General features: G+C 42.5%; 1 protein-coding gene across 6 annotated transcripts in view; it reads left to right on the forward strand.

Annotated features, from left to right (window-relative positions):
• The window catches only part of ppp6r3 (protein phosphatase 6, regulatory subunit 3), a 152,694-nt gene that overhangs the window by 124,153 nt on the left and 14,000 nt on the right, over window positions 1–14,541 (forward strand). For all 6 annotated transcript variants that reach the window (XM_038808206.1, XM_038808207.1, XM_038808204.1 and 3 more), the window contains exons 18-21: window positions 4,815–4,945; window positions 5,301–5,425; window positions 7,613–7,763; window positions 10,406–10,503. In XM_038808206.1, the coding sequence (XP_038664134.1) occupies window positions 4,815–4,945; window positions 5,301–5,425; window positions 7,613–7,763; window positions 10,406–10,503 (505 nt within the window). The remainder of the gene's footprint in view (window positions 1–4,814; window positions 4,946–5,300; window positions 5,426–7,612; window positions 7,764–10,405; window positions 10,504–14,541) is intronic.

Consider the following 14,541-nt stretch of genomic DNA (forward strand, 5'->3'; position numbering starts at 1 on the left):
CTGAACCATCTGTAGTGCCATGGATTTGGTTTTGGCTTCAATCTCCAGATGAACCATCACTTTCAGCTGCAGCTTTCTCCAGTGTAACTTTGTACACTAGTAGGCAGCCTGACATTGTTCACAGAACAGTGCAGAATAGAAAGATGCCATTCAGATTATTGGATCTGGGCTGGCTATTTCAAAGAGCATTTCACTATTCCTGCTACCTTGCTCTTCCTCATATCCATGCAATGTTTTCTCAAAGTATTTATCCATTTCATTGTGGAAGTTACTGCTGACCCTTAAGCCTTTTGAAACAGTTTCTCATTACTTATTCCACCTACACCCTTCATGATTTTAATCGGGGCCCTCTCTCTAGCTTTTCCAGTCTGTTCTCAGTACTTTTTATTTCTTTTTATCTCATTTAGTATCCTGGCAATCTCTTTGTTCACCATAGCTTCATCAAAGTCCTCTTCTTTGTTGAACATAAATGCCAAGTACTCATTTAGCACTTCAGCCATGCCTTCTGTTCCCACTAATGGAACTTCATTTTGGTCCCAAATGGCCCCACTGCTCCTCTGACAACCTTTTTACTGTTAATATGCCCAGAGAACAACTCTGGTTTCTTTTATGTTAACTGATATATTTTTGTGCTGTATCTTTGCCCCGCTTAATTTCTTTTTCACTTGTTCTCTGTACTTCTATATTTAGCCTGATTCTCCTTTTTGTCAAGCTGGCATCTGTCATTCACCACCTTTTTCTGCTTCATTCTACTCCTTCGTTCTTGTTTGTTTTTTGGTTGCCCTCCCTTTTACCCCCTTGTAAGAATGTTTTAGACTGTAACTGAGCCACCTCCTCTTTCAAGGCTGCCAATTGTGCCATTGCATTTGAGTCCAGTCTTTGGCTCCAATTTATCCATGTCAGATCCCCCCTCAATTTGCGATGATTAGCTTTCCTCCAGTGGGGTGTTTTGATTCCTGATTGCTTCTTGTTCCCCTCCATAATTGATCACTGTTATGTTTTTAAATTGACTAAGCATATTTAGTTTGTTAGTAGTGCATTTTAGACTTGTGATTCAATGTTGCAATCTGGGAGGACACAGGATCTTGGTTGCGTGATGCAATTAAATCATTAGTGAAAATGAAGTGCCTCCCATGAGTGAAGCCACCCTGAATGTTATCCCTAATTCAATCACTGGGTAACAGATGAGTGGATATCTGGGAGCAATTTGGGAACATTCAAGGGACAAAAAAAAGACATACAGAAATTAGTAATCTTTCTCCTCACCACTTCCATTTTGCCCAAAAAGTAAAAATGATATGGTAACACAGTGGTTAGCACAGGTAGACAACACAAGGAACCCAGGTTCAATTCCAGCCTCGAGTCACTGTGTGTGGAGTTTGCAGTTTCTCCCTGTGTCTGAGTGGGTTTCCTCGTGCTCCAGTTTCTTCCCACAGTCCAAAGATGTGCAGGTGTTAGGTGGTTTGGCCATGATAAATTGTCCCTTACTGTCCAAAGCTGTATAGATTAGGTGGAGTTACAGGGGTAGAGTGGGGAAGTGGGCTTGGTCGGGTGGTCTTTCAGAGGGTCAGTACAGATTCAATGGGCTGGACGGTCTCCTGCACTGTAGGGATTTTATGATCGTTAGAAGATGTGCGGGTTAGGTGGATTGACCATGCTTAAATTGCCCCTTAGTGAAATGAAAATGAAATGAAAATGGTTTATTGTCACGAGTAGGCTTGAAAGGCTGTTACGGGAATCGAACCATGCTGCTGGCCTGCTTGGTATGCCTTCAAAGCCAGCGATTTAGCCCTGTGCTAAACAGCCCCTGTGTGTCTTGTCCAAGGATGTGCAGTTTAGGTTAAGGGATTATTGGGATAGGGCGGGGAAGTGGGCTTGGATGGATTGCTCTTTCAGGGAGTCGGTGCAGACTTGATGGGCCGAATTGCCTCCTGAACTGTAGTGATTCTATGAATGTGTTCTCCTGCAGTGTAGTGATTCTATAAATGTGTTTGAGAGTTGGAGTGCGGGGGAGAGTTTGGACAGATTGGGCCTATATGTATTGGAGTTTGGAAGAATGAGAGATGATCTTGTTGAAACATATATGATCCTGGAGGGACTTCACAGGATGGATGCTGAAAGGATCTAGCTACAAAACTTCATAGTTTCATAGGGCAGCACGGTGGCGCAGTGGGTTAGCCCTGTTGCCTCACGACGCCAAGGTCCCAGGTTCGATTCTGGGTCACTGTCCGTGTGGAGTTTGCACATTCTCCCCTTGTTTGCCTGGGTTTCACCCCCACAACACAAAGATTTGTAGGGTAGGTGGATTGGTCACGCTAAATTGCCCCTTAATTGGAAAAAAGGAGTTGGGTATTCTAAATTTATTCTAATAAAATTTTAAAAATGTAAAAAACCTGCCTTTCTCAGGAGTAAAATCTCAAACGGAGTTCTTGATAATGGAAAAGTTAAGGGGGGAAAAATGCATAAAATTCTGCTGACTTAATTAGACAGTATGGACAGCACAATGGGTAGCACTGTTGTTCAGAGCTCCAGGGTCCCAGGTTCGATTCCCGGCTTGGATCACTATCTGTACACGTTCTCCACGTGTCTGCGTGGATTTCCTCCGGGTGCTCAGAAATCATCATCAACCCAAACATGTGCAGGTTAGGTGGGTTGGCCACGCTAACTTGCCCCTTAATTGGAAAAAAAAAATTGGTACTCTAAATTTTAAAAAATAATGAGGTTTGTAAGCAGGCGCAGATAGCCATATGGAACTGTGACACGTGGCGGTAATGGAGATGTGGCTCAAAAGGCAGGATTGGGTAAGAAATACTTCAGGATTGAAAGTGTTCAGAACAGATAGGGAAGGTAAGTTGACAATGTTGACAATTTGTATTTTAAAGTCTTTTTAAATTTAAATAAAATGGGGACGAGCTGTAATTTGAATTCATCTGGACTTGTTTTGAATGTTGTCTTATTTAAGAAGAAACCATTAGGTTTTTGAAGTGACACAGGATTTCTCAGTCATTTATATATTTAAAATACCTTCTGCACAGTTAGATTGTTGAAGAATAGAAAACCAGAATATTATTTAAATGGAGGGAGCTGCATTACAAACGGATCTGGGTGTCCTTGTACATGAATTACAAAAAGTTAGCATGCAGGTGTTGTAAGTAATTAGGGTGGTAAACAGAATGTTGGCATTTATAGCACTGTTGCTTCACAGCACCAGGGTCCTAGGTTCGATTCACGGCTTGGGTCACTGTTTGTGCGGAGTGTGCACGTTCTTCCCGTGTCTGCATGGGTTTCCTCCGGGTGCTCCGGTTTCCTCCCACAGGTCTCGAAAGACGTGCTGTTAGGTAATTTGGACATTCTGAATTCTCCCTCTGTGTGCCCGAACGGACGCCGGAATGTGGCGACGAGGGGCTTTTCACAGTAACTTCATTGCAGTGTTAATGTAAGCCTACTTGTGACAATAAAGATTGTTATATTATTATAGACTATTTTGCTGAGGGGAGAGGACATGTTAGAACATACAGAGAAATCATCATCAGAAAGCAATTATTTCACTTGTAGTGCAGTAGTCTTCACACTTTTGTGTGGTAGACAGCTGCAAATATTAGCACCCTCATAGGAACTGCCAATTTTCAAAAGAGAAACGTGCTTCAATTTCAGAAAACATATCAGTATAGACTGATCAATACAATGGTCAACTAAGTTAACAAATGCGGAATAAAGAAATAGAAATCTAATTGCTGTGGTCTCTACGGTCCACCGAACAACCTAAGAAGGCATTCTCCTGCGAGTTATGAGCCCAGCCAAGTAGGATAAAAGTTTTATTACAATTAAAGGTTCTAGCATTAAGCACATCACTGAAATATGGCGCACGTAATACTTGTACAGTCATCATGCACTACATTTCTAACATTATAAAAGGGGAAGTACTTTTGCCTCCTGAAGACACGCACATGCCAAATACAAGTTCATAGAACATAGAACATAGAACGATACAGCGCAGTACAGGCCCTTCGGCCCTCGATGTTGCACCGACATGGAAAAAATCTAAAGGCCATCTAACCTACACTATACCCTTATCATCCATATGCTTATCCAATAAATTTTTTAATTCCCTCAATGTTGGCGAGTTCACTACTGTTGCAGGTAGGGCATTCCACGGCCTCACCACTCTTTGCGTAAAAAACCCACCTCTGACCTCTGTCCTATATCTATTACCCCTCAATTTAAGGCTATGTCCCCTCGTGCTAGCCACCTCCATCCGCGGGAGAAGGCTCTCGCTGTCCACCCTATCAAACCCTCTGATCATTTTGTAGTTCCTTCTATGATACTTCAAAAGTAGTTTTTCTCCATGTCAACAAATAAAGTTGTGGTGAAATGGTTCGACATGCCTATAATGCCCAGTGATACAGTTTGAGAAAAATAAAATAAAGTTAATGATTCAGTAGATAATTTCTCGAGATACTTATTTAGTCGAATTGTCTATCGCACATGGCATCCGAAATAAATATAACTTGCGATCATTATCCTTTTACTCGGAACATATGAAAATACAAATTAGGAACTGGTGTAGGCCATTTGGTCCCTCAAGCCTGCTGTGCTATTCAATAAGATCATGGCTGATCTGATTGTAGCCTCGACTCTGCATTCCACCTACCCCCAATAAGCTTAGATTCTTGACTAACAAGGGAGTCAATCTACCTCTGCCACCACCACTCTTTGGGGAAGTGAGTTCCACAGACTAACAACCCAGCCGTGGATTAAAATGTAATGAATTTTATGTTGTTGGAAATTTCTGACATTATATATTTTGAATCCAGGCTAATGTTGCTCTATTTGAGGCATGCTGTAAAGAGAGGATTCAACAATTTGATGACAGCGGTTCTGATGAAGATGATATTTGGGATGAAAAAGATATAACTTTTGCTGAAGGTGCACAAAACCGACACAGGTAAGTTGACTGGGATAGGCCCACAGGCACTTTCTTACCATTGGCGCCTTGTGCCCCGGTCCCCCCTCCGTACACCACCTCTCGGGCCCCGTCTCCCCACCTCGCGGGCCCCCTCGATGCCTCCCGGGCACCCCTGCTCGCCCCCTCCCTATTCTCCCCCCCCCCCCCCCCCCCCTCCGCACCTCCCCGTCCGCGCGCTTCCCTCCAGCCCCTCGTGGGCCCCCTCCCTTCTCTCTTTTCCTCCCTCTTCCCTCTCTTCTGTCCCCCTCCATAATTTAGTTCCAAAAAAATTCTGAATTAATTTTAATAGTCAAGTTTTAATTGACAAACTATTTTTATTTTCAATTTTGTGCAGAAGCTCAGGGAGCACAGACAGTGAAGAAAGCACAGATTCTGAAGATGAAGATGTGGATAAACGGAATAATTCATTTGTACCCAATGCCACTCCAGATGATAGAATGGAAGTGGATACAAATGATGGCAAGTGTAGTGATTGCATCCAACTTGATGAATTTTGTCTGATCTTAAAATGGTGTGGTTATGACCTTCATGAAGCTTAAGTATTTGAGGAAACCTTTTGTGAACTATGAAATCAGTCTTGTAATTCTTTAACTAAGTTCTCACTTTGCCATGGAATTGCTCTAATATAAAATCTTCCTCCAGTGCGTTCAAACTGTAAAAATACCTCCCCATGGAATAAGTTGATTTTCTTTCTTTGCTTTGTTAAAAGTTTTTGTTGGTTCAGGGAAGTGTGACCTTTTTACCAAATATCAGTAGCAATTGTTCCCTGGTGACTAGTAATGCACACTTTAAAACCTGTGGGGCACTAGGTAAATGCTTTCAGTTAATCTCAACAATGAAAGAACCTTTCACTTTCTTCATGTTGGATCTCTAATGTTTGGTGTCTAATATTCTGAATTTGTGTTTTGTGGGACCGAGCCTGTTATGCCTAAGCTTACTTACGTTGGGTTCTAGCTGTAGAAAAGGCAATGAATACAAAATAGACTTGAAGTTGAGTCGGATGGAGGTGTTGGACCAGATTTGGTTGTCATTGAACTATTAAAATGCAACATTAGTGACTCTGCACAAAATAACTTGGATGTTGTGCCAGACTGTTGATTATAAACATTCCAAGTCTGGTGCATGATCTGAACCGCATTATCAGATCTCAACCAGAATGATGATGGGAGTGATGCAATTGGATTTAATATTATTCGCTCTAATTGGTATCCTATGTCCTTTGTTGGATATATAAGGGTTTGACTGTGATGGTCCCTATCGTCATAAATGTGCTAAATTGCATGATGAACAGTTGGCACTTGGGCAAATTAGTACAGATTATGATGTCCCTTTCCTCTGCCAGAAGAGTGAATTAAATGAATTGACTATTTGTGTCAATGTAGCATCGATAAAGACCTCTGACGTAGTTACCTATCTCCTTTTGTTAGGCAGTGGTATGTGGGAGTAAATTTGAAGGAGAGTAGAGAAAATAAGTTACAAAATAGGAAGTTATGAATTGACAGTTAGAACTATTCAAGTGCATTATCTATCATTTATAGGAGGACTAGGTACTTTGCCATAACTACTGTGATGGGCCTATGTGATTTGGGGGGAAACTTGTTTTATGTTGGGGTGACAGTCCCTACCTAGTAAAGCAACTGGCTTCCAGTAACTGACCATGTGATGAAGTTGCTGGGAAAATGAACAATAGACACGGGGGCAAAGAAAAGTTAATTATAGGGGCGGGTAGAGTATAATTCTGTTTGCAAGCTGATTGTATTTAGTGTGGAATTAGCTGATTGCAGGGATCATCTCTTTCAAGCAGAATTCAGTTGAAATTCTGTGTGCTGGGCTAAAAGGATATTAAAACCTTAATAATTGAAGGACTCGTGAGGTGAAGTCTGGGATAGCCAAGCAGAGAGGAGTGAGAGAAAGATTTTGATACAAGAGTTATAGAATAGTAGAACCAAGAAAGTTCGACCTGAGGGGGCAGCACTTAAGACCCAAGCGATGCCTGTGTTGAACTGACTCTCCAACTATAGGATGGTTGGCGGAGATCTGAAGGGGCAATTTTACCGGAAGCAAGCCGAACGCCCGTATTCAAATGGTTGAAACTAGTCCGACCAAGAGGTTAATCTCTCATTTTCTGACTTGGGTCATTGGGTGTGTAAGTCAAACCGGGGGCCAGTTTAGCTCAGTTGGCTGGACAGTTGGTTTGTGATGCAGAGTGAGGCCAACAACGTGGGTTCAATTCCTATACCAGCTGAGGTTGCCCATGGAGGCCCCCACTTTGCTCCTCGCCTCAGGTGTGGTGACCCTCCGGTTAAATCACCACCAGTCAGCTCTCCCCCTCAAAGGGGAAAGCAGCACATGGTCACTATGGCGACTTTACTTACTTTAAGTCAAATGGGTATAGAAGGAAATTTGAAATTTTTGTTGTCAATCAGGAACCACGTGGCTTCATTCTTCTCTTAGTACATAGCTGGGTTTTTGGATTCTTACAATAAAACTCAACATTACTGGTCTCAATCGAGATCATAAAACCACCTCCCAAACTTTCATTTATTGAGCCAAGCAAGCAGCTTTTATGCGAGAATTAAATGCAATGATTGTTATGGATTGTTTGGTTGCAGCAAAGTTTCCTAATTGCAGGAATTGTTTTTACAGCCCCAGGATGGGTAGCAAACCTTGAAGTGCCTATGGAAACTGCAAATATAACTGCAGTAAATTCTAGTGAACCTCCTTTGTGGAGTTCAGGTGACTCCGTACCGCAGGAAGCTGGATGGGCTACTTTTTCTGATTTTTCATCTCAGTTAAGGTAATATTTATTCTGGATACCACAAAAATATCTGTAGTGAGTTGTATTGATGTTTTCTTAGATTACTGTTAGAGGCCAATCATAAACATTAAGTGTCAGAGTTTTGGAACTCTCTTCCAGTGGTACTTAACCACATTACTTCCCATGCATTTATAATCTGCTAAAACCCTATCTTCTGATTTAACTTTTAGTCTCTTACACACCTATTTCTCCTCTTTTAATGTGCGTAGCAATTCTTGAAAGAAATTTGACCTCGTGTAAGGTTTTGTCCAACCTACCTTGTGCTGTTGTAGTCAATATATTTTGGGTTACATTGCTTACATTGTCACTTGGAATCTCTGCTACCTCTGGTAAAGAAAGCTTTAGAATATTTCTTGAAAATATTAGAGTAAGGAAATGTCCCCTGATCAAATTAACTGCACAAAGATGCGGAGGTTTGAGAGCACTTGTAAGTTCCAGTTAGTTGTTAAAGAATCTGTCCCCTAATTCTTTTTAAAGTTTTCCAATTAAGCGACAATTTACCCGGGACCCCAGGAGGAGTCTGAGGAGATCCCGTATGTCGATCATCCCAGTGGCGGGATCAGTGCAGGCCCTGGGTTGGTTGGTGGGCCCGTGTCGCTCGCCGCACTCAGTGTGGTGGAGGATTCGAGACAAGAGGGCGACTGTCCGAAGGCTGTTAGCCGCCCAGTGCGGGAGCGAAGGGTGCAGATGAGGCTTTCTGCAGTGGGGTGCCGGGCTCACTCGTGCCTGACACTGTGTCGCCCCTCACCCCCTCTGGGGGACTCCCGTAATCTGGCACATCATAATTGAAGGTTCTTTTGTTTTTCTACCTCCGTAGATAGTTCAGGCAGTGTCCTATTGGGCCCCCCTCCACCAACACCCCGACTCCGTGTCTCTCTCTTTCCCCCCCCCCCCTTCCTTTCCCTTCTGTTGTACAGAGGCGAGGGTATCTGGTCTCTTCAGCGTAAAGTTTAGTGCGTGTACCATTTGTTTTTTGTAGAAGTCTGTTGTGAACTGTCGTAATAATCAGAGTATCCACCCCTCCCCGTGCATGGGTATTGAGGGGAGGGTACCCTGTTTCTCCAACACAGATATAGTGTTTGTACCGTTTGGCCGTGTATATATTTTTAACTGTTTTAATAAAAAGATATGGCCAATCCACCTACCCTGTCCCGTCCGACCCCGAAGCACCCTGCTCGGGGGACAGCGGCAGCTGCTGGGATTTCCTCACTATCCCCCGCCTCTTTTCTTTCGGGGACATCTATGGAAAAGCACCTGGATTGACGCTGTTTGCGGGGGAGGGGGTCACATACCGGGGAGACCTCTATCTCTGGAGGCCCCTCCAGGCTGATTCCATGTCCCTCAATGCTTCGCTCCAGAATTTGTGGCTGGGACAGAGCACCCTCTGGTTCGAGATCACGCACCTCACTACCGCCACCCAGAGGGGCTAAATTGCCCCTTAATTGGAAAAATTTTAAAAGAATTAGGGGACAGATTGTTTAACAACTAACTGGAGCTTAAGTGCTCTCAAACGTCTGCACCTTTGTGCAGTTAATTTGGTCAGGGAACATTTCCGTACTGCAATATTTTCAAGAAACATTCTGTGGTATTGACGTTCTCTCAGATGGCAATCAATTAGAAATCACTGAAATTATGAGAACTTGGGAGTATTGCTGAGAAAAGAGACATGCTGTCAAAGTTTACATCCAGCTTTCACCAAGGCAGATTCACAACAAAACCAAATCTCATGGGGAACAACAATTTATACTGCATGAAAAGTGAGTGCTGATTGGTTGGCAAGTAAACTCTGGTAGAGGAGTTGCCGTGGAGAATCCACCAGGGAATCATTAACTGCAAAGCTTTTGTTTAAATTCAAACCAGGGGATGGACTTTGGTCAAGGCTTTGCCATGGGGATTTTAGTTGAAAAATGTGTGGATCTGTTCTTTCCATTTGCAAAGCTCATTGTGTTAAATATATGTAGCTTCCAGAACGAGTAAGTGAGCCACACTGAGCCTGTCAGTGTAATTCTCAGCACTTTCAGGATTGTTTAGCAAGTGTTGTCCAATTGCAGAATCACATCTAATATTGGATGCTAAGTTCTGAGTTTTGCAAACACTGAATGGTTGAGGACAGAAAGTACTATGCATGTTGAAAACAATTCAAGGGACGTGCTGTTTGATACAATCCGCCAATTGTTGGGATGTACAACCTACACACTTGGCATCGCACGGGCACTGAAATTCACATACACATTACGCACTTCTGTGGTAGACAAAATATCTTTTTGATTTGACGGCAGCTTCCTGTTAGTGTTGTTACTGCAAAGTAGCAGAGTGAAATGGATAGCTTCATTTGTTGCATTCCCTTGCTGTTAAGTCCCACTTTGCAGAAGCATTCTGTGAATCTTTTTGCTGATGGACATTTTAGGTGAGAAGATAGAAATTGTGCCCCCTCCAAAAAGAAAGTAGAACAAAGACTCTCAAGTATGTAGCAACAACGTGCAGTTCCAAATGTTGTCAAGCCCAATATATAGATAAAGGATCCATGTTTGTAATGTTGCATGTTGTGTAAAGGTGTAAGAAATGGGTAAATATTGGACCACGGTACCAGTAACTTTAAAACTGAATATTTTTTGATTCAGCTCAAAGGACCCTTTAAGAAGTAGTTCGCCTGTTGAAATGGAAACCAGTGCTGACCCAGTGGATCCACATCACAATAATGTAATAGCACATCCTGAAGGTAATCCTCCTCCTCACTTGTTTCAAATGTTGAATTGCTACGATTTTTTAAAAAATGTTAAAAAGCTCAATACATTTCAGTTTTCTCCATAAAAATGTCAGTGAATAAAAATAATGGTTACAGCACGAAAGGAGGTCATTTGGCCTGTTTTGGCTGTGTCCGTTCTCTGTGGGAGCATTTCACCTTGTCCCACATCCCTTTTTTCTGTAGTCCTGAAAATATTTTCTCTTCAGATAATTATCTAATTCTCTTTTGAAGGCTTCGATTGAATCTGCCTCTGCCATATTCATGAAGGTTGTTCGAGATGCTAATCACTAGCAGTATAAAAAGATTTAGCCCTCGTGTTGCTTTTGTCAAATCAGTGCCCTCTTGGTCCTCTGCCAATGCGAGCAGGTTCTCCCCATTGACTCTGTCCAATCCCCTCATGATTTTGAACAGCTCTATTAATATTCTCTCCACCTTCCTTTCTCCGAGGAGAATGGCCCTGGCATCTCCCATCTGCCCACCTAACTGAGGTTCCTTAACCCTGGAGCCATATTCCTGAATCTTTTCTGCACCTTCTCTTAATGCTTTTTCATCCTCCCTAGAACGCGTGCTGCCCAGAACTGGGCACAATACTCCGGTTGAGACCGAAGCAATCTTTTATCAACGTTTAGTCACAACTCCCTTGCTTTTATACTCTATGCCCATATTCATAAAACCCAGGATCTTCTATACTTTATCACCACTCAGCCTGCCTTGCCATCTTCAATGAGTTGTGTACATATACCCCCATCCCACTTTAGAACCTTTATTTTGTGTTGTCTCTCCATTCTTCCTACCTTAATTAGTCACTTATTTCTTCTCTGCATTAAATTTAATCTGCCATTTGTCTGTCCATTATTCCACCTGTGTCTTTTGAAGTTTATTGATATCCTCTCAGTTCACGCTATTTCCAGGATTTGTCTCATCTGCATCTTTTGAAATTGTGCTCTATTCACTCTCAAGTGATAAGGTGGTGGCATAGTGGTATTGTCACTGGACTAGTAAACCAGAGACCCAGAGAAACGCTTTAGGGTCCCAGGTTCAATTCCCATCACTGCAGATGGTGAAATTTGAATTCAATAAAAATCTGGAATTAAAAGTCTCATGATGACCATGACACCAGTGTTGATTGTTGTAAAAACCCATTTGGGTCACTAATGGCCTTTGGGGAAGAAAATCTGCAGTCTGTAGCTGTTCTGGTCTACATGTGACTCCAGACCCATAGCAAGGGCAATTAAGGATGAGCAATAAATGCTGGTCCAGCCTGCGGAGCCCACGTCCCATGAACGAATATTAAAAAAAGACACTAATATATATTTCAAGAAAAGCAGTTGTCTGAACACTGACTCCTGGGCAACCTCACTGAATAACTTTCTTCCAGTCTGAAAAACAATTGTTCACCAGTTTCCTGTGACTCGGCCAATTTTGTATCCATGCTGCTACTGTCCATTATATTCCATGAGCGCTAAGCTTGCTCTCATGTCTGTTTTATAGCACATATCAAAACACCGAACAGAAGTCCACGTACAACCCCATCAACTACATTTCCCTCATTCACCCTCTGTTAGGTCATCAAAAACGCAATCTAAATTAGTTAAATACTACTTGTCCTTAATAAATCAATGCTGGCTTTCCTTAATTAATCTGCATTTTCCAAGCGACTGATAATTTTATTCTGAATTATTATTTCTGAGGTTAAACTAACTGGCTTGTCGTTGCTGGGCTAACCTTTGAATCTTTTTTTGAATAAGGGTGTAACATTTGCAATTCTCCAGTCTTTGGCGCCACTCCATATCTAAGGAGGAGTGAAAGATTATAGCCAGTGCTTCCGCAACTTCCACCCTTCCCTCAAAATACTTGGATGCATCTCATCCAGTCCTTGTGATTTATCAACCTTCAAATGCAGGCAGACAATTTAATACCTTCTCCATCAATTTTTAGTCTGTCAAGTGTCTCGGGTATCTCTTTTGCAATGATTTGGACAGAATCTTTCTTGGTAAAGATAGATGTGAAGATCACATCTAGTACCTTAAGCCTGCTCTCTGCCCTCCATGCATAAATCCCCTTTTGGGTCCTTAATCTGCCCCACTCTTCCTTTCTACCTTTTTAACTATTTCTAAGCACATAGAAAGCTTTTGGATTCACTATTACATTGGCTGACAATTTCTTCTCATACCATCACTTTGCTTCTCCATGTCAGAAAGGATGTGAAAAAAAATCTATATTGAACCTGGTTCTCAATTGTATTATCCACCTGACATACATAGAAACAGAAACATACATAGAAAATAGGAGGCCATTCAGCCCTTCGAGCCTGCTCCGCTATTCATTATGATCATAGCTGATCATCAAGTTCAATACCCTGATCTAACCGACTTGATCTGACGTTATACCAGGAATCACTCTGATAAACCTTCGCTGCACTCCCTCGATAGAAAGCACATCTTTTCTCAAATAAAACTGTGCACAATATTCCAGGTATGGACTCACCAAGTCCCTGTACAATTGCAGCAAGACATCCCTGCTCCTGTACTCCAATCCTCATGCTATGAAGGCCAACATACAATTTGTCATCTTTACCTGCTGCACCTGCATGCTTACTTTCAGCGACTGGTGTATGATGACACCCAGGTCTCGTTGCACATTCCTCTCTTTCAATCTAGCCATTTAGATAATTTGCTATTAAAGTGGATAACTTCACATTTATCCACGTTATTCTGCAGCTGCCATTCGTTTTCCCGCTCACTTAACTTGTCCAAAGAATCTCTGCATCCTCCTCACAGCTCACCCTCCCACCCAGCTTTGAGTCATCTGCCAATTTGGAGCTATTGCATTTAATTCCCCTATCTAAATTATTAATATAAATTGTGAATAGCTGGGGACCTACCATTTGGAAAAAGAGCCGTTTATTCCTGCTGTTTGTTTCCTGTCTGAAACCAGTTTTCTATCGATCAAAATGCACTACCCCAAATCCCATACGTTTTAATTTTGCATGCTAATCTCTTATGTGGGACTTGTCGAAAGCCTTCTGAAAGTTCAAGTAAACCACATCCACTAGCTCCACCCTCGAAGAATTTCATCAGATTTGTCAAGCATGATTTTCCTTTCATAAATCCATGCTGGCTCTGATCTGCCACTATTTTCCATGCGCATTCTCCCCATGTCTGCATGGGTTTCACCCCCACAGCCCAAAGATGTGCAGGTTAGGTGGATTGGCCACGCTAAATTGCCCCTTAATTGGGGAAAAAAATAATTGGGTACTCGAAATTTAAAAGAAAAAAACCTACTCAGAGTAATTAAGGAAGTGGCAGGAGAATGGGGATGAGAAAATATCAGCCATGACTGAATGGCAGAGCAGACTCGATGGGCCAAGTGGCCTAATTCTGCTCCTATGTCTTATGGCTCCAGAAATAGTGGATGCATTAAATCTTTTGTAATGGACTCTAGTATTTTCCCCACTACGGACGTCGGGCTGACTGGTCTACAATACCCTATTTTCTCTCTACCTCCCTTTTTAAATAGTGGGGTTACATTAGCCACCTTCCAACTTGTAAGAACAGTTTAGAGTCTAGAATCTTGGAAGGTGATCACCAATGTCTCCACTATTTCTGAGGCCATAAGACATATGACCTGCATCCATCTAACCTGCACATCTTTGGGTTGTGGGGGTGAAACCCACGCAGACATGGGGAGAATGTGCAAACTCCACACGGACAGTGACCCAGGGCCGGGATTCAAACCCGGGTCCTCAGCGCCACAGTCCCAGTGTTATCCACTGCGCCACATGTCACCCCTTCTGGGATGTAGGCTATCAGACCCATCAATTTTCCCAACACCATTTCCCTACTATTACTGATATCCTTCATTTCTTCCCTCTCACTAAACCCTGTGTTTCCCAACATTTCTGGTACGTTATTTGTGTCGTCCTCTGAAGACAGACCAAAGTATGTATTTAGTTGGTCAGCCATTTCTTTGTTCCCCATTATAAATTACCCCCCCCCCCCCCCCCCCCCG

Source organism: Scyliorhinus canicula, chromosome 9 (assembly GCF_902713615.1).
Source record: "Scyliorhinus canicula chromosome 9, sScyCan1.1, whole genome shotgun sequence".
Lineage (NCBI taxonomy): Eukaryota > Metazoa > Chordata > Chondrichthyes > Carcharhiniformes > Scyliorhinidae > Scyliorhinus > Scyliorhinus canicula.